Below are 20,910 nucleotides of genomic sequence, written 5' to 3' on the forward strand. Positions count from 1 at the left end.
GTAGCTGTGTTCCCACCTGCATTCCCAAGTGCAGCTGCATAAACGCTGGGGCTGGCAGAGCTGCAGGGGTGGGATACCACAGGAACCAGCAGCAGGTGGCAGAGGAGGTGAGGCTCGGTCGGTATTGCTGCCACACACTTTGCCTTGGATACACAGCCCCAAGTGCAGTCAGCAAATCATAAATAGAGCTCACTTTGCCCCAGGCTAAGGCTGCTGGCAGCCAGGAACTCGGGGCAGACTGCAAAACCCTGCAGGAATCCCAGGTAAATCTGCAGCAGCTGCTTGCCCTGCCTGCCATGCTGTGCTCACAGTGCCACCAAGGCCACCCCTGTCTCAGTAAAAACCTGTGCTGTGACAGTGACCACATAGCTAATGCTCCCCTGCATTTGTAAAACCAGCAGCCACAACTTGGAATGAAATGCAGACATTGAACATTTGTATCTTCAGTGTGAGGGGAAAAATATTTCTGCTTGCCAGACTAGAGATGTGCAGAGTGGAGCACTCACCATTCTGCAGCCCTGGAAGCGGAGGTGAAGGTGATTCCAGACTCAGGGATGCTGCATCTGCTGCAAGGAAAAGGATCATTTAAGGAAAGGATTGCTGACAACATTCTCTCACTAATCTAAACCACTGCATAAAGCATAAAACAGTGACTGAAAGCCCGGGGATAAATTACCTTACAATCAAACACACGCACATCTCTCCTGACACTAGAGAGTCCATCACACCTGAGTCCCTTGTGACAGAACCAACTGCATTTGGAAATCTTTATTTAGAAAACTAAACAACCTAGCGGGATTTCAACACAGACCCCCTAAAGCCTAATGCTGTGAAACTAAAGCCAGCTCTGCAAGTGTAATTGTACTCTATTATCACATTAGCCATAAAAAAAGTCTTCCTAATCGTTACTACTTGACTTAAAAATCCTGTGTACGAGTAAAATCCAGGCTGTGACCGCTACGAGCAGTAAGGACTGGAGTGCCACCCAACGGTGAGACAGACATTAACAGCTCTGATTAAAGATTTCTGCCTCTACCTGCTCCTGCCACTGCAGGGTATGAACCACCCTGCAAAGCCATGGGGGCTCTAAAAGATCCGAACCAGCAGAAGCTGCCCAGGCACACACACACACACACACACACACATACACACACACACAAGTTATTTTCCTTTAACAGAGGCAGTAGTAGAGTTTTTGATCCTAGTCCTGTTTACAGCATTCAGGTTCCATCCCACCCCATGCAGAACTTGTTTCCCAAAAGCCAAAGCCTGAGAGCTGGCAGAGCAGCGAGCCCTGGGCATCACACGCCCTGCCACTCCACAGTGCATTTTGTACATTTGTGTATTCACAACTTTCTCCATAAGTTGCTTTGAGCTGTGGGGGATGAAGAGAGGATATGAAATGTAGGATTGTGCTGGGACAAGCACCTGCCTTTTTTATGAAGTAGGAATAAGTAACACGATCCAACCCTTTCCCCTGGATTCTCACCGACATTTCAAGGGCCAGGCTCTAGTGGACAATTTGAGAACCAAAACCTCTGAATCAGACTATACTGGGATGAAAAACCAGTGTGCCTTAAGTTGCACAGGTTGGAATTATTTTGGGAAGGGACTGCCTTCCTCTGTGCAAAGTGCAAGAAGGGTTGTGTCCTGAGACCACAGATCATTTTCATTTACCTAATCCTCCATTATTATATGGATCTAAGTCACCAGTAATACTTTTAATCTCTTCTGTGTTTTTTTTTTCCTGCAATACTTAGCAGATTTTGCAACTTTTAGTATTTTGTAAGGTAGATCATAAATTTCATAAAAGCTGTTAGGAAATTTTTTGCTGCTCTGCACTTGTGTGGAGGCTCAACTTGAGGATTAAATATGTATTAAAGGGTGAACATGTTTGTAGGGCACAGATGTCTGATCCAAGTGGCTGTTTCCAGCCCATATTCTTGGCTGGAATATATTTCAGACCTTCAACTCTACTGGGACGGGTGTCCAAAAGTGTGGAGCCAGTTGAGTCCAATTCAGCACTGGGGTAAACCCCCTCTGGCTTCAGGTGAAGTTATAAATCCAGAGATTAATTTACCCTTTTTCCATTGCAAGCCAGGACTGGAAATGTCGGGAAAACAGATGTAAAATTCCAACACAGACATTCCTATTATCTTTCTTATTCTATCCTAACCATCAACAAATTGTATTGTAAGATGTTTAGGGCTTTTTTGTTTTAATTTGTACTGCTTCCTACGAAGAAGGAGATAGTTCAGAAGCCACCAAAGAAACCTTACAAAACAAGCCAAACTTTGCCAGGGCCAATTTCCCCTGCAGAAGCATTTCAGACTGAAATATTCGGCCACTGGCAAAGTACATCTTCACAACGAGGAGTGGAAAGGAATGGTGTAAAACCTTGCACGAGGAGGAGCTGTGCCCTGCCCGCCTGGCCCCGGCGCTGCCGCGGAAGGGGGCGCGGGCGGCGGGCAGGGCTGGATTCCAGCGCTCCCCGCGCTCCCGCAGCACCACGATGGAGCAGTGACACCCAGCGGTTCCTGCCATCGCTGCGGGACTGCGGGACTGCGAGGTTGCGGGGTTGCGGGGTTGCGGGATTGCGGGGTTGCGGGATTGCGGGGTTGCGGGGTTGCGGGGTTGCGGGGTTGCGGGGTTGCGGGATTGCGGGGTTGCGGGGTTGCGGGGTTGCGGGATTGCGGGACTGCGAGGTTGCGGGGTTGCGGGGTTGCGGGGTTGCGGGGTTGCGGGACTGCGGGGTTGCGGGGTTGCGGGATTGCGGGACTGCGGGACTGCGGGGTTGCGGGGTTGCGGGGTTGCGGGGTTGCGGGATGCCGCTGCCGCGGGGGCTCCTGCCGGGGCTCCTCACCGGAGCTCCGCCGGGACAGCAACCCGGCTGCGGGCTGGGGAGAGGGGCCCGGACCGCGCAACCTGATGGACCCCGGCCCGTGCACACCTGAGAGACCCGGGCTCGCGCACACCTGATGGAGCCGGGCCCGTGCACACCTGAGAGACCCCGGCCCGCACACCTGGGACCCCAGCCCGCACACACCTGTGTAACCCCGTCCGCACACACCTGATGGACCCGGGACCGCACAAATCTGAGGGACCCGGGGCAGCGCACACCTGATGGACCCTGGCTCGCGCACACCTGTGTAACCCCTCAGTCCTCACAGACCTGATGGACCCCCCCCCACCCAGTCCTCACACACACCTGAGGTGCCCCCCCAGCTCTCACACACCTGAGGTACCACAGGCCTGACGTGGCTCGCTGACCCCCGGCCCGGCGTTGAGTCCCAGCCCGGTCTCTGATGTCGCATCTCCTTGTCGTCACTCTCATCTCTGCTCACCTGCTCCCTGGCAGGTCTGTCCCAGCGGAATGCCTCTGCCCGGCTGTCCCCGCTGCCGTGTGACACTGCCCCGCTGTCCCCGTTGCCGAGGGATGCTGTCCCGCTGTCCCCGCTGCCGTGTGACACTGCCCCGCTGTCCCCACTGTCCCCGCTGTCCCCGCTGTCCCCGCTGCCCGGCTCCTGTCCCGCTCCCCACGCGGACACTGAGGCCACACGGGCCCGTCACAGCTGCTGCTGCTCCCACGCTGCAACAAAGGGTGCAGCAAACCAGGCTGACCAACCCTGAACATCCCAGTGTCCTGTCCCGGACTGGGCACCTGAACATTGTGGGCACAAGGTGCCAAGGAGATCAAGCTTTTATGCCGGAGCATATCCATAAAGCTGGGGAAGGGTCTGGAGTGTCCTGTGAAGGGGCTGAGGGAGCTGGGAAGGGGCTCAGCTGGAGCAAAGGAGGCTCAGGGGACCCTTGTGGCTCTGCACAGCTCCTGCCAGGAGGGGACAGCCCCAGGTCGGGCTGTGCTCCAGGAACAGGGACAGGAGCAGAGGGAACGGCCTCAGGCTGGGCAGGGCAGCTCAGGGTGGGCACAGCAGGAATTGCCCCATGGAAAGAGGGCTCAGGCACTGGAACTGCCCAGGGAGGGTTGGAGTGCCCATCCCTGGAGGTGTCCCCTGGAGGTGGCACTGAGTGCTCTGGGCTGGGGACAGGGTGGGGATTGGGCACAGCTTGGAATGGATGGTCTTGGAAGGGTTTTCCAACCCAAATGATCCAGGGATTTGGCATAAATTGGTATCTGCATATTGTGACGGTCTCAGTTTTCTAGCCCTGGATATCATTGCATGTAAAAGGAAAGCCAGAATTCCATAGCACATCCATCAATTTGCTGTGCTTCACCAAAACAAGAGTCACAATGTGTGCCACTCCGCAAATTGCTTCTTACTCTTTTATATGGGCACATACAGATAAAAGCAAATATTTATGAAGTAGTCTACCCACTAAATGATGGTAAAATCATTTCTTGAACCAGACTGACACATTTAAAACGTTACTAGTCACACATATTGCCACTGTGATGGACATTGATTTATGAAGAAATGTAAGATACACTGATTTTCTAGGTTACTCTGTGAAATCTTCAACCGAGTATCAATTTGTTTGTGATACACGGCTTGGGATATCTATGTCTGTATGGTTGGAACATCTGGATTTCAAATTCAGGACTACGGATGAGGGCTTTCTGAGATCTGTAGGCTACAACTGCATTTGGAAATGAATGGCCTTATGGAAAAGCTGAGGTAGACTGACAGGTTTGCCTCCTCGGACAGGACTACAGCACCTGGATAGCAATGGCCATTTCGGAGCAGGAATGCAAGTGCCGAGAACAGATGGTCAAATACCATCCGGAGCTGGTCGATTTCCCTAGATCAAAAGATATGGGGAAACTGACGCCACTGATTTCATTCTGCAGACCGCGTAAGAGCGGAAACCCTCTCCATCTTCTGTCTGCAGCAAGAGACAATGTCCTGCCCGCGGACCCGCATCCCAGCCCTGCGCACGGCCAGACCCGGCGCTGCGGCCCCTCCGCCGGTGCCCTCGGCGCCCGTGCCCCGCTCCGCCCTGCCCGCGGGAGCACGCCAGGACCGCGGGCCGTCCTGCCGCGACAGCACATGACCCGAGCCGACCCGAGCCGTTCCTGGCGGCCGGGACAGCGCGGCCCGGGGGCAGAATGGCCCCGCTCCGCCGCGTCCTCGCCACCGCCGCCGCTCTGCGGCCCCTCCGCCGGGCCGGGGCTGCCGTTGCCGGGGCCGGGCCGGGGCCGCGGGGGCTGAGGGGCCCCCGGGCCCGCCCCGGCTCGCAGCCGGCGGCGGCCGCGGGCCCGCGGGCTCGGCGGCGGCCCGGGCGGAGCGCGCTGCCCCCGGCGCGGCCCCGCAGCCCCCCGGGCCGCAGGGGCGGGCCCGGCCCCGCTCCCACCGCCCCGGACGTCGCGTCGCCGGGGCGGGTGCGCAGTTCCGGCGGCAGCGGGAGGGCGGGGGCCGGGCAGAGCCGCCGCGGCCTCGGCAGCAGCTGCAGCCGGAGCGGCGCGGGGGCCAGGCCCCCGCCATGGAGATCGAGAAGGAGTTCCAGCGGCTGGACCAGGCCGCCAGCTGGCCCGCCATCTACCAGGTGAGGCGCAGCGCCCGCCGCCTCTGCCCGGCCCGGCCGGGAGCGCTCCCTCCCTCCCTCCCGCTGCCCGCGATGCCGCCGGTGCTGCCCCGGCCCCGAGGCCAGCCCTGCCCTGCCCTGCCCTGCCCGGGCACCGCCGCCCCCGCTCGTTCCCCGCTCCGGGGGGCACCGGGAGCTGCCCCGCTCCCCGGGCGGGTCCCGGCGGGGCAGCCCCGCTCGGCGCTGCCCGCCCGGAGCAGGAGCAGCTGCCGCGGGCGCATCCTCAGCCCCGGAGCCCCGCGGGGACATCGCTCCGCAGCGCTGCTCGAGCTGCCCCTCCCGGGCCGGGGCAGCCAATCCGCCAGATTTGTCTTTGGGTTGGAACAGAGAAGCAGCGAAGGGGGCATCAAATGCGTTTGGCTTTTCGGTCGCCTTAATCACAGAACAGAGCCTGAAGCAGCGTATTAGCAATACTTGTGCAGCTAGCTGGTACTGGGTTTTTATTGTGTCGTTTACTGCATTTAGATTTTTTTTGTGATATTTAAAACAACCCTATTGCAAACGCGAATGCTTGCAGCAGTATTTGCCTTCTGGATCCAGCTTCACATACAAGCCAGAGAAGTTAGTGCTTTTATCTTTAAAAGTTCTTCACACCTTTATCTAAAATGAAGTTTAAGAGAAGCTGAAATACATGAATGACTGGGCGGATGTGTTCAGTCAGATCAGGCAGCGTTGCTGTAACGTCCATTTGAATGTTTAAGCTGGTATATTGCATAAATGAATGACTTGAAGTTCACGTTTGCAACACAAACGTTGAGCTTCGCTTCTCTCAGTGTGAATTTCTCTGGCAATAGACCATTGAGAGAAGGAGGTGTGTAAAACTGAAATAAATGGACTTCAGTTTCAGAATCGCAGCAGGCAAGTTTTAACAGCAGTAGCTTGCAGGGTGAACATCTTCAGTTGCCTGGCATTTGGAGAATAAGCATGGCATGTTGAGCCTGCTTTTCGGAAGGTCCATTTCCTACATTTCCCTTCCCTGCCGAGTGTCAGTGCTTGCTGACTGTATCAGTTGAGAGTCATGTGGATATGTGACGTTATGTTTTTGCTGAACTATTCTGGATGATTTGGTGTGTTGCAGGCTTAGTGCTCAGGAAATGATTTTGAGTAATAGAGCTTTGTAATTGAAGTGGTACATTTCTACAGGTACAATTTAATTACAGAAGTGAAATATCTAAGTAGAATGAGAGAATAGCCCATTTTCAATGAGGGATCGGCATTCAGTGATATTTTTGTCCTGCTGTCTTTGAATGACATGACTCAGTGGCCTGCTCAAACTGTGGCACAGCATGAGCTTTGATTGAGGACTAAAATTCAATTTAAAAAAGGACTAAAGTGATTCTTTGATTTGCATCCAACTATCGACAAGCACAGGGGGTGGGTTTTTACTTGTTTTTTTCCCCCTGATTGATTAGTAAATATGTGCATCTATGTCATGAAATTCAGTTTCTCAACTCCATCCTGCTTTTAAATAAGCTGTTGGAAATGGCATCTTGGCAGGTCACGTACATCTGGAAGAGCAGTGTACTTCTCTGTAAGCTGTGCTTTTGGTGTCTGAGCTGTGACATCAACAAAGCACTTTCCCTACAACGCTGGTTTTTGCTTGAAGAATGCCGTTAGTAGAGCAGTGTATGTGGTTGGTGCAGAAAAACATCTTCTCACAGGGTAATTGTACCACGGGCTTCTGGTACCTCAGTTATGGTTGTTACAGCTGAAATCCAGGAACATTCACCAGTGCTGCACGTGAAGCATCCTGCAGCTGGCCCGTGTTCCTTGCCCAGTCTGTTATCTCCAGATACAGCCCAGCATCTCCAGGAGGAATCGGCAGCAGACGGGAGGTGTGGCCAAGGGAGACGTGTCTGGGTGCCACATGACTGGCAAGGGTTAAAATTGTCCATGCTGCTTTTTTTTGGACGAGCGGAAGCTGTGTTCAGCTATGATAGTACAGTTGTGAAAGAACAGAATTTAGATTACCTTCTTTTTTCAGCAGAAGTAATCACAGGATGGGGACACAAACGTTTCAAAATGCAGACCTTGTCTAGGTGATTTTGTGATGATCGTGTCTTGGGCACTGCACAATATGGAGCCATTCTCTGTACCGCTGGTCAGAACAGGCTGAACAGTGATGAACTTCTTCGTGTTTTCTTACTCTGGGTTTGTTTTTTTTTTTTTTTGAATGTTTATTTGGTTTTAATACCTATTTCTATCCCTTACTTTTCTCTAGGTTTGCTTGTTACAAGAACTATGAGCCATGAGATCCTGTGGAGGTTGTTCAGGGACCCAAGTGAGAAAAATAATTGCTAGGTTCTGGCTGTTGCTTGTATTTTAGAGAAACATAAGCATAAGAAAGGCACATTCAAATTCAAATCCTCTTCCATGAAACAGTGAGTTAGAGGAATGTGAGCTTTGCCATGTACTAACTGTGGTAAAGGTGTGCAACAGAAAACAAATGCTTAAGGGTAAGTAAATGATATGCACCCTGCAGAAATATCATTAGAAGTATCTATTGGAATGAGAAGCATTCACTCTGGAGATGTCACAACAAAAAACCCATACCCCAAAGCTAAGGAAAGCCCAGTTTAGGCTTTTAAAGCAGGGAAGAAAGGTAAATATTTGTCCAGAATACCAAAACAACTCTGGGTTGTCATTTGCTCACAGTGAGTGCAGTATCAGATTTTCATAGTAATTTTACATGCAGAAGTCTTTCAGAACTTTAGGAGATAGTTCAGTTTCTAACTTCTTACACAGGGTGATAGAATGAGATATTATCTTAAAAACACATCCCTCAAGTACAGGTAGAGTTGCTTCTTGTGTTTATATAAACCAGATATGTTGACTTTAGTATGTTGGCCAATGATATTAACTTTGATGTGCTTATCAGGAGCAGTAAAAATACCTCTGAATTATTTACTGATGTACCATTCAACTGGGGGTTCCATTCACTATGGATGGAGGCAGAGCTATCATTTGGGGACAGCTCATGCAGAGTTTTCCATGTGAAGGTAGCAGAATGGAACTAAAATGGGCATTATTTTCTAGTTTTTATAGTTAGTGGAATTTATAATAAGAACTGGATATGGTTGAGATTTTCCAGCATGTTTGGAAGTGAATATCCTGAAAACAGAACTACCTATCTCTGGAAAGCTGAAGGGTAGTTGGAGTTGGGTTTGAGGCCTGTAAATAGCTGTTCTCAATTTCTTTATTATTTTTTGAGGGTCTTTTAACCAAATATTAACGTGAACATTAGTTTTTCAAAACTCTCTAAGCTAAACTAAAATACGAAAAATTATGAAAATTAATGAACTTCATTCAAATTGTGGGAGGAAGATAGAAAGATATCATGGACATTTTGGATATCCCTCTGTCAAGGCAGAAGAGGCATGGGAAGTTTTTTAGGCATTCACTGTCTCTGGAAAAATATTTGTAGAATATTTTGTTATGTAGATGGATTTTGATGCTGAAAGTAAACTGTGAAATGGTTGACCCTGAAGAATTGTAACAGTGTGGCTGTGTTGTGTATTTAAAGTCAGTGGACAGGAAGCTCTACAAGGGTTGTTGGTTTATAAGCTGCAGCAAGAGTGCAGGCTGCAGTCTGAAAGCATTTGGGTTACTCCTTTGCTTGGGTGCCAAGCAGCAGATAAATTGTGGCATGAACATGACTTCTTATAAATGCATCTTTGTGCTTTATTCTGCCAGTTCTAGCTGCAGGTCTCTGCATGCAGTGCCTTGCCACTGCTTAATTCGTGCTCTGTTGATTCATTTGAGGCTCAGCATAATTGGCTCTGGTTGTGGAAAGTTGGTTTTAGACTCAGGGTTGCAGGGAGCCTCTGTTCCTTCTATCAGCTGAAGATATTCCACGTTTTCCTGTGCTGTACACTGAGTCTTCCTACACGTGGCGGGGTTGTTGATGGAGAAGCAAAGTGTCTGTGGCTCACAGAGCCAGGATCCTGCCCTCCCTGGAAAGCAGAGCTGCTGTTCAGCTGCAGGGCATGGCACCTTTGTGCCCCTGGGGCTGGCTCAGGGCACTCAGTGCCTGGGTTAGATTTTACTGCTGCCTCTTTCAGAGCAGCGCCACTTGTGTCTGCTGCTGGCAGATTTGAGATTGGGTAAGTAAGTCCCATTATGTAAAGCTACCTGAGCCACTTACTCTTGCTTTTTCTCCAGAGTTTAAAATCTAAATACTTGAACCCAGAGCTTCTGTGATAGTCTTGCTGGTAACAGAGCATGGAAAAATGGAGCCTATTATGGTTATCATTTGCTAAAAATGTAGAAATCATACAATGTACGCACGGTGCTCACCTGCTTCTGAGCATTTTTGGTGTTAGTGTGTTCTTCCACATGGTTCTGTTGCCTCCTCTGTGTGCTGAAAGCACAGATGCATGGAAGAAAACTGTTAAGGAGAAAGCAGTGTTGGCCACATGCCAAATGATGGTAAATTTCAAATAGAAATAGCCCTTGTAAGCAGAGAATAAAATGTGGTAGTGGCAGACCAAATACTTTTCAAGCTAAAATAACTTTCTAAATGTGCTGGGTAGGTTTGAAATAAAAGTTCATCCTATAGTTAACTAACATTAAAATTCAATGTTTTCCTGTAATACTTGCTTTGCAATGGACTTTGTCCAAAGGTTCTCTTTAGCTGAGTCTTCAAAAGATGTGGCTTCCACTGAAATATCACTGCTACTTTCTTGTAGACATGAGAATTACCAGGTTTTAGATCAGTGTCACTTGCATGACCCAGGTATCTGTTTGGGTTGTGAATTTCGCCTCATTAAATACCTGAGGATACTCAGTGATTCTTTACTCAGTGATTGCTTCTCTGCCGTGTTCATAATGAGCACAGACTTGGTCTGATCCCTGAGCTGGGATGTTTGCTGTGCTTACCACTGAGGTTTTCTGGGGTTTTTTTAGTCATTGGTCAACTTGTTTCATGTTGATTTGCAGAAGAGGTGGTTTTTCTCCCTGCTGCCAGGAGACATGCCCTTGCTGGTTTGACTGGGAGAGGCACTTTGATAGAGCATCCAAATGCCTTTGTGTGTTCACTTTGTAGATGGTGTAGTACAAATGCCAGTTCATTTTCTACCATACTCTGTGAATTCAGATGTGCTTTTTCTCTCACCCACGCAGAATATAGCTAAGACTCAACAGCTTGCCTGTCATATTATACCAAGAAAAACTGGTAAAAGCGATTCTTGGAAATGCATGTGATTCTGCTAATAGTGATAGCTGATCTACTTTCAAATTGGGTTGCATTTTCTGCATTTAAGAAAGCAGGTTCATAGAACAGTAGAAAAATTTACATTCTGGTTCGGAAGGAAAATGAGCAGGCATAATATGAAACTTTTAGAAATCTTTTTCTATTTTTTCTTACTTTTAATTCTGTACACTTTCCATGTGAACAGTTATCTCAGCTCTTGGTTGTTGTGGATGCTTTAGGAACATGTAGTTTAAGGGGTCAAAAGTCACCTTCAGCACTGAGGGCAAAGAGATCAGTGATGAAGATTTACCCGTTTCACTAATGATGAAGAGATCATTTAATCAGATTTACACTGTTCTGTGCAGACTTTTTCTTCTCCTTAGAAGGTTAAAACAGTTTCTACATCAATAGAAATAGAAAATAAAGCAAGAATACAGCAGGTTTTGCATTCTGCCAGTTTAGGCAATGACAGAAGAACTTCTGTGGAGTACAGGGGTGAGTGTGGAGCTGGGCAGACCTCACTGCAGGCAGAGGAAACCCTCCCCTCTGGGCTGACAGCTCTCTGTACTTCATGGACTAAAACAATTGCTAGTTCAAAATGCTACTACGTAGTACTATTCTGAACCTAAAGCAGCTCTTACATTTGTGATCTGTCAGGTGCTTTTGCTTGTATCTGAAGTTCCCAGAATTTTATGCTGCTTCTGTCAAGTACTTGATTCATCAAGTACTTAATGCTGAGAGCCATCCTACAAAAGACACTCTGTTTCTCAGATTCTTTATATTTATATGGAACAAGTGTTCTACACATAAAGAGGAATGTTCTCATAACCTTCTTCCCCTGTGCACAGTTCAATGAGAATTGCTTGTTTATACCATTCCTGATCCCACAGTAACAGGTTACAGTAACATAAACAGCGTGACCTTTTAATGCGATGGCAGGAAGTAAAATGTGAAATCTATTTTAAAAATGCATCTTTGACTAAGGAAGAGTATACTTCCTTTTTCTGACAGGAAAAATAACCCATGCACGTTCAGAAGATCTCAGTTCCATTTTACTGTGTGTGGCCTATTTTTTCCAGTCTTCTGTACAGCCATTGCAGCTGCTGGAAGTAGGACTGAACCTCTGCCATCCTTATGTGGAATTGTATCTCCTTTGTTAACATTTACACAGCCATCAGTGACTAAAGATGGGGGCTACAGGAAAAACACAGCTCTGACACAAGCAAGAGGCTTTAGTAAGAGGAACTTCTTTTGGAAAGAAGGAAAGGGTGGGTCATTGGAGCAAGAACTGGAAAAATACTACATAGCTTCTTCAACAGCTAAAATACATATTGACACATTGGACAGAATTTCCCCATATTTCCGGAAGTGGAAGAGATATGGGGAATTCTACCCAGTGAAGGAGTGGGGGTGGACAGCTACCCAGCTCTGGAAAATGTTTTTGTTCTCTTCCTTAAAGTTTAATTAAATTGGAAATCAACAGTCACTTCTTAAACTTCTGCCAGTGGAGGATTTTCACAGTGAATCGCAGTTGCTACCTAGAACTTCGTGGTCTCTGGGGTCTGAACAAGAATCATGTTTCAGCCTGTACTTTTTTTCATTCCCGGTATTGAAACCTTCTCAGAACTGGCCTCAGGTGTTTCATGAGCAGAGCATGAAACTGCCCTGGTGCTGTTTCACAGACAGTGTGTGTTGGGAACCAAGAACCCCTTCCTCTGATCCCTGCCCATCCCCTGAGCTGGGGTGGCATCAGTAGAGCACTAAAGTGGCGGGGCTGGGGCTGGTGTGAGCACTGGGGCAGTGCTCTTTGGCACTGAGCAGCCTTACCTGCCTGGCTCATTAATGATTTCCCTTTGCCTTCTGCTCTCCAGCAGTCCCTGATAACTGACACCCCTCCTGAGAGATAAACCAGGGGAGCATGTGGCACCTGGCTCCTGTTGGGAGCAGCAGGGCACAGCAGCTGCTGACTGGGCAGTGCTGGTGGGGAGAGGGAAGCTCCGATCACCTGGAGGTGCTCAGCCCTTCTCTGGAGCAGGGCTCAGGAACGGGGCTGTTTTCAGGGGCCCTCAGCTTCTGCAGCTTCTTTGCCCTGTGTCCATCAGACTCACCTGGTGCTCAGCAGAGGCAAAAGATCGGAACAGGAGGTTGAAAATATGTGAAATCTTTAGAGCTGCTGAGTTGCTGGATTTATTAGCCCACGTGAGAGCATTAGTAGAGAGGTCTAATCTTACCAGTCTTTTTAGAGCCTGTCAGGAAGCAGACGGAGCAGAAAGGTTTCATGGAAACTACTGACTTATGTCTTATCTGTCATTGATTTTGTGTTTTAATTTGTGTAAAGCTGACCATCAGGAGCCTCCACTGGGAGCCAAGCCCGTCAGACAAGGCTTTGCTTGGTCACCCACGCAGTCCAGTGTACAGGATACCCCTCTGTGACTGACTGGCTGACAGCAGGAAATTCCTTGTGTGCTGCTCTGCCTGCTGAGTTCTCTACCACATGGAATTTGGGGTGCTAAAACTGTTATGTGCTTATTATCTTGTAAGAATAGCTAAATAAGTTAATATTGCTACCCAGTTAGGAACAAGCAATCAAATATTTATTGCTTTCATGTAACAACATCCACATCTTTTGGGTTTTCTTGTTCCAAAGTCTTTGCTAACAATGTGTTCTGCATATTAAACTCGCTCTCTACAGGCAGAATTGTCTTGAAATACTTACAGAAGAATATTATAATCTAAAAACGCTTTGCTCTCAGCAGTGTTGATACTAAAGGAGGCATTTGTGTGTGATTCTGATCGTTGATAACCTTTATTTGTGGATTAGTGCTCAGAAGCCTTTGGTGTAGCTGTCTTTTGGAAGTGGGGAGTGGAAAGGGTTGTGATAGATGTGAAGGGTTTATTTAAAGATATTTACTGCATTTGTCAGTATTATTTTTTTCTGTAAGTGTTCCAGGTCTGTTCTACAGTTGCAAATGAGGATTTGAGGTAGACATCAAGTGATAAAGCATGTTTAGTCACAACTGATAACTGGCTTTGGCTGGCAGGAAGTGGAACACGATGAGCAAGAGTCTGGTGGAGCCTGGGGTGTGGTGGGTTCAGTGCAGCACTGTCTGAGCTGGCAAGGAGTGCTGGAAGTAATGGGAGTCATGTGTTTCCAGAGAGGACACTGCCACTACAAGAGGTAGAAGTTGTGAGGGTTGCTTGGCTGTGCTAAATCAGCTGGTTTAGTTCTCAGAATTAATTATGTTTGACTAGCAGGATGAGTAGATGTATGAAGTGGCAAAACTGTTTATCTCATCTGATGCACACAACTGACTCTCACAGCAGTCTGTTTCATTAGCATAGGGAGCATTCACCAGTCCTTTGAAGGCCTGGCTTGTCAAGTTTTGCAGTCTTTTTCATGTGCTGGAGTGCAGAGTGTGAATCTGTCCTGTATTAGGATGTCTGAGAGCATTTCTCTTGATTATGTGATGTCCCTGTTTAACACTGACATTTGTTTTTATTAACTCTCAGTTGCTTTCAGATGAGAAGATGTCCTGTACAGCTGGGCATGAAAGCTCTCTGTCCCTGTAGTGACAGTTAAAACATCCTCTAATAACACAGGATTGGTTCTGTCTGTGTCTTGAAGCATTGCTTTGCAGCTTGGAGAAATAAAAACACTGAATACATTTTAGCTTGTAAGTTCTGGCTGGTTTGGGGTGGTGTTTGACCCCAAACTGTGTTTGGGCCATGGACTGGGAGCTGAGCAGCTCAGAATGCTGTAAGGTTTAATATTAACCTAGCTTACTTAGATTGCTTTCCTAAACACAAATTAGACAGTCATGTGGAAAAGCAGGAGTATCCTAATTCTGCTTTATCTAACATCTGTTTTCAGCAGTACTGTTTGTTCTCAGCAGGTTTTTGTGTGCATTGCAGTAGCTTGGCAACCTGTAGGTTGCACCATTCAGTGAATTCAGTATGGTTTTAATCATCACTACGATTTTCCTTTCCAAATTTGAATATTCTAAGTACAGTGGAGTGGGCATCTGTAATTAAAACTGCAACCCCATGTTAAACAGATCCCAGCTGAAAGAAGCTGTTCATGCAAATTTGTAATCCAGCAAGTTCCTTCAATTGCTGTCTGAAAGTCTTTCTTAAGAAAAGATACTTAAAACTTCTTTCTGGAAATGGTAGTTCAGCAGTTAGAGCTACTTTAGGTTCCCAAAGAGGGATTTGGGCCGTGTGCTGAGAACCAAAGCTGCTGGAAGCAGGGCTGCTTGCTGGTTCTGCTGTAGGAGCAGAGCTCGAGTTTGACCTTTCCCTGCATGCAGAGGCATGAACCTGCATTGTGCAATCCTGGTAATTGTACATTCTCTTTAAACTCTTGGAATCTTGTTAGGTTGGAAATGATAAAAAGCTTTTAGTAACAGTGTAATGAGCATGCTTTGGCAGAATGAATCCGTAGTTCCATTGCCTGTCTACTTACTAATGGCCACCATGGTGAAACATTCTTGTGCCATAGATTAGAACTTGCTGGAGTTTGGTCTTATACCCTTAATTGTAGGGAACAGATAGAATGCAGACCCACTTACATTATGGGGCTGGTGCCTGTGTAACATATGCTTCATCATTTTGAATGCATGGGGTTCCTTGATATTAAATAAATTCAGTTTTCCCCTTTAGACATCTGACTTAAAGTCTGCATCTCAGGAAAACCAGTAAAGCAATGCATGGTACAAACAGCTTCAAGGAAATGAAGTTTGCCACTGAATAAGATGTAGATAATGATATTTTTTCAATAGGTAAAGCAGAGTTCACCATTTCCTATATAACAATTCCTCCACTCCCCTTCTGGTGTGTTTTAGTACTTCCGCTACATACGACCTTATATCTTGGAGAATTTTTATGGAATTTGTAGAAAGTTGGAAATACGGCTGTTGCTTGTCCCACAGCATTCTAAATAGAAAAATAACACTGACATGGTCTGAACATGTGCCCCACTGTAGTAATGGTGTGGCTCTTTCATTAACCTCTGCATATACATTAGAAAGTCCAGTTTAGCTTTTAGATTCACATTGCAGTACCCAGTGTGAATGCAATTATTTATGCAGAGGAACACCCCTTAGCCATGAGGGAACAGAAATATGCTTCATATTCTGACTTTGCCTTGTGTTTCAAAATAATGAACAGTTTACTTGTGTTAGAACCAAGACCTTTCTTTCTCATCTGAAGCAGCTGGGAACTGGACCTTGTCTTTACCTTTCAAGGCAGGCTCTTCTGAATGCTCCAGGTGGAGGGGAGTTGGCCTTTACCTTATCAAATGAGAATATTTGCCTTTATAAATGAAACACTTCAGAAAGAGTAGTGGGAAGTTTCTGAAGTCTGGATATTCTGTTGCATCTGGTGTGGTAACAGCACTGTGCTGTTAAGGCTAATGTAGTAGGTTTTGGAGAGGGAAAAAATCTTTGGGGCTCTTACCCTGCGCAAACTAATTAGAGGTTACAGTGAACCCAGCTGTTTCTGGCCAAGCTGACTAAGCTAGGAATTCAAATTACTATTTTTAGCCATCTTGCAAGGTCTCTAGTTTTCAATGATACCCATGTTATTACTTCTAAAAATTATATTGTTGTGTGTTCATCACCCTGACAATAAGCATTTTTAGTGCAACCAGTCCATTGCTTTTTAAATCAAAGTGTTTGCAGTTCTGTGAGATATTGTGAAGACAGCTTCAAAATCACATTCTGAACTAGTTTCTTTTTTCTGATAAGCTTTGTTTGAAACTTTCTGCAAAGATTACTGGATGAGAAAAAGCATTCCTCAAAATCTGAGTGTACTGAGTAGACCTACTTCATGCATAAATTTGTTCCTTTAAAAAAAATCAGTCTAATTTTAACATAGCATATGGCGAGCTGGTGTCTAAAACTGCTTCAACTGGCTGTACTTTCTAAATGCATATATAGCTCATTTAACTCCAGATAAGTATTAAAGAAAAACCATTGTAATTCTTATTGTCTTCTGTGAACACCAATAGCTTGCTTACTCTATCCTATAAATTACAATAGATAAAATCTGAGTTTAGTTTTAGTCAGTGTTAGGGGTAGAAAATGAGGCTTGCAAATTTACTCTGTTTTCACAAAATCCTGTTTCCGTGATGGTAAGAGACTTTCAAACCAACTCAAACCAAGAAAATAAAAATGAGGCAAACTCCAGAAGTTCTGATTCCTAGGTAAGAATCCTTTTTTTTCTGGCTTTGTGTCATCATGGAAAATACAGAAATACGCCACTGAGAGTAAATCTAGAAGTGTTCCTGTATTTCCAAGGAGTTTCTCACCAGGATTACAAGAGGAATGCAGGATTCCCTGAATGGTGCTCCCTTCCAGGGCCTGTTCTTTTTTCCACGGTGCTCATGATGGGGTAGGGGAGCTCATCTAAAGCTTTCTTCCCTTGCCTCCAGGAACCAGGGAAGAAAAAGAGCCTACAAAGAGCCTAAACAATAGCCCAGAGAAATGGCCTCCCTGCTGAAAGGAGAGCCCCAGAGTTGTCCCAGCACAGCCAAGGGCTGGGTTCCTGAAATGCTAGTGAGACACTAAGTTAGAAACTGAGGAGTTGGGGCCTCCCAGCTGGGAATGAACCCACTTGGAGAGCACAAGCAGCATCCCTTGGAGCAACCAAGAGGAGTTGCCTGTCCTTGCTGGGGGCTGCCTTGGGGCACCACTCCTCAGGGAGGACACAAGGGCTCTTTGGGAGAGACAGTGGAGATCAAAATCCCTGCTCCAGAATAAGGTCTCATTCTCATTGAAACCCTGTCATGTTTTAGCAGTCCAAGAAGGCAGAGATGTTTATTTTGGAATGTAATGACAACAACAAACTTGACATTAGGGTATTCAAAGGACAATAGCAGTGATGTGAAAAAATGTGTGGTATTTTGCTTTGTAAACTCTAGAAGTATGTTTTTGTAGCTCTGTGTCTCTGATGAGCAAAGGATTATGTGTGTGCACGCTCTCACAACCAGCCCATGTTTTCCCTTTGCAGCAAATGCTGATGGTGTGTTAACAGCATAACAAAAAGGAATTGATGATAAGTCTTGGAGTGTAACAAAGTCTCCTGCTTCCCCTATTACTCACTGCGTTGCCTGTGGTTTTGGGAGGTGTTGTAAGGTGCCAAGTCAAGTTGTTGAATTTGTATAGAGCTTGATAAGTAAATATGGGAAGTGTGGAGCTCTTTGACAACTCAGATTTTTTTATTTTGAGGCATGTGTGGTTCTGTAAGGCCTCTCTGACACTGGTGAAGGTTTTGCTCTGACTTTGTCTCTATGTAGACATCTCTTATTCCACCTAGTTTGTAATACTTATTTTGAGCACCCACCAGAATTTCTGAGCCTAGATGATTTCCTGTTTTCAAGCAGTAATGTAAACTTCTTTGGCCTTCATTACTGGTAACCCCTTTAGTGTAGTCAGTGGCACCTTACAGGAGAGGTGTCTGTTTTCTTCTGTTGGAGCCCCCTCACCCCTCTGCAACAGAAGCAGTGCTGCAGAACAGGCTGAGAAGTGTCAGAAGCATTGTCCTGTTTGCTAAATCCAGGGCTAGAGATCCTTGTGATCTTATTCAGGGAATTGTCCTGGTGCTAAATGTATGGGTATAAAACCAAACTGAAAAAACCCCAACATCACCACTAGGAGACCATTTAAAAACCTTCTCTTTTTCTGACTTGTTAGGAATTGCCTTGAGAATTAGAATTATAGAATGTTCCAAAGCTTGACAAATAACTTTCTCTGCTGGATAAGCAAAAATGATGGATTTAGGAGAGATGATGACTTTGCAGTAGCTGAAAGGAAGTTTTAGGCACACCACAGGTGCTGCTCAGGTCTTGTGTATTTGTAGGTGCTGTACCTGTCCCTGAGGGAGTCACATTCTTACTCCTGACTAAACTCCCTGGTGCTTCATGGCTGCTCCCTAATTAGTTTCAATTAGGGACGAAAGGGAAAGCTGATGAGTTGGTGAGGTTGTGTTCCCAGGAAGGTGTGGCTGGTGTTTGGCAGTGCTTTAGAAACACTTGTCCTTCTCCTTCAGCTCCTGTCCCAGCAGAGGCCTCGGGTTGAGCGGTGGGCTCTGCGTGGCAGCCCGGGCAGGGAGCAGGATCGTGTGTCGTGGCAGCTGCAGTGTCTGGGGAATCACCCTGTGCTGGGGCCTCGGGGCTGTGCTCTGCCCCCATGGCTCATTTCATAACTCGGCAGGAAGGTGGCTGGGAGCTTGTGTGGGCTGTGTTGTGGGAATGGCCCCGGTGCTGGGGCTGCCTCTGGAGCACAGCCCCGCTGGAGTGCCGCCCTCAGCCCGAGTTGGGTTTTCTCTGTACCTTCTGGTCATGCTGTGCTAGGCAAGCAGCTCTCTCACATATGGTACCTCATGTTGAAAATTATCTCAGCAAGGTTACGATCACTTGGGAATGGCAAACTGCCCTTTTTTCTTTGATAGTTCTGGTATTTTAGCAAATTCTGCATGTCACAGATGAGCAGATGTCACTACTGGACTTGTCTCATTATCTGTTATTGTGACCAGTATTTTTAAGATACCAGTTGGTAACCTAGACATGTTAAACTCATGTAATCTCCAAAAGGACTAAAAATAATGCCGTGGTAGTTCTGTGTCTATGTGAGTTTAAACGGCTGATGAGACAACTACACAATTGTTGGCATTTCTTTTTTGAAAAATAAATCGAACATTTGCAATCTTATTTTGTTTCTTTAAAATATTTGTCCTTGGTGAAATGACTGCGGTGTTTGTCTGTTAAGCAGCTAAAGTGCTGTGCTGTTTGTTTGGCTTTTAGTCAACACACTTTCCAGGAAAAGGTGAAAGGACACAAACACCACAGACGAGTTTCGGTTGTAGCTCAGTGCTTGTGAAGTGCACGTCTTAATCTAAAGTGAAGGCTCTTTTTAAAAACCTTCATTGAGACTTAGTAGGAAGAGTGGAACTCAGATACCTAGGGCTGGTTGTTTTCAAACTCACTTGTGATATTACTCATGGAGTGCACAGAGCTTGCTCTGTGTGTGTGCTCCTGCTCCTTGCAGCGGGGCTGGCGCAGGTAATTAGATGAGTGTGTTAATGATCTTCCCAACTGATTTAGGGGCCCTCAACTGTGACAGTAGATCCAGCACTAAGCAAAGTGCTGGAATCTCTTGAGGCAGAAGGTGATTATGTCCTCCACTGCTGGGACAATACCTGGTTCTGCAGTGGCCTTTCAGATTCCTCCTCAGCTGCAGGTACCACCAGATATTCTGCAAATTTATATTCTTTCAGTGAGCAGTGTGCCAGCATGCCCAACCTAATAGAAGAGCAGGATGTGTTCAGAGCCAGGAGTCTTGGAGCAGATACATACACTGGGATCAAAAATGGGAGAAAAGGGAAAAGAATCTGTAAAGATCTGTTCAGCTTTTAAATGGTAAGACCTTGAATGTGTTACCTGGTGAGGAAGGAAGACTTACATTTAATTATCTTATTTACTTATTAATTAAATTAGTTCATTTATCTTAAGATGACATGGTGGTAATGGATTACACAAGATTTGGGGAATGGTGATAATGGATTATGCAAGATTTGGGGGAGATAGTACAGTCTTGTTTTCTTAACATTAACTGAGGTTATCAGCACAGTATCTCTGAAGAGAGTAGAGGGCTCTGAGTGAGTATGGGTAAAAATTCTGTGGTAAATCATTCCATGGTTCCTATTTCATGAAGCCAGAGATCCCCTTGAGAAACTGTAAGCCATCTGCAGTGGGGGCATTTCTTATCCTTTTGTTTCCAATTTGAAACATGCCATTTGCAGCTTGTCTAAATTCTAGGAAATACCTTGGTTATGCAGCACATGGAAAGGTGTGAGAAGTGTTTCTTATCCCTCCCTTAGGTCTAGCATTTGCAGGGTTCGTGTCTTTTTTTTTTCTCCTCCAAAGCCTCCAAAGCCTTGGGTTTTGTTTGTGTTTTTTGGTGGTAGCTCTGTAAAAGCCATAATGCTCTTAGATGGCTTGTGAGATGTCAGAATGAAAATATTGGGTATCTAGGAAAGCAGGACTGTTTATAACCACAGTTGTCAGTCTGTGAAGCCTGGAATGCCCTATGGGCCAGCAATGATACATTTTTAAACTCACACAAAACCACACTGCAAACAAATTAAGGTCTGGATTTGCTAGGCAGACTGAATTCCTT

General features: G+C 46.5%; 1 protein-coding gene across 1 annotated transcript in view; it reads left to right on the plus strand.

The window, feature by feature from the left end:
- Positions 1–5,368: 5,368 nt before the first annotated feature.
- The window catches only part of PTPN1 (protein tyrosine phosphatase non-receptor type 1), a 30,507-nt gene continuing 14,965 nt past the window's right edge, over positions 5,369–20,910 (plus strand). The window contains exon 1 of the mRNA XM_030963405.1: positions 5,369–5,505. Coding sequence (XP_030819265.1) covers positions 5,443–5,505 — 63 coding nt within the window. The 5' untranslated portion in view covers positions 5,369–5,442. The remainder of the gene's footprint in view (positions 5,506–20,910) is intronic.

This window comes from Camarhynchus parvulus, chromosome 20 (genome assembly GCF_901933205.1).
Source record: "Camarhynchus parvulus chromosome 20, STF_HiC, whole genome shotgun sequence".
NCBI classification, from domain to species: Eukaryota; Metazoa; Chordata; class Aves; order Passeriformes; family Thraupidae; genus Camarhynchus; species Camarhynchus parvulus.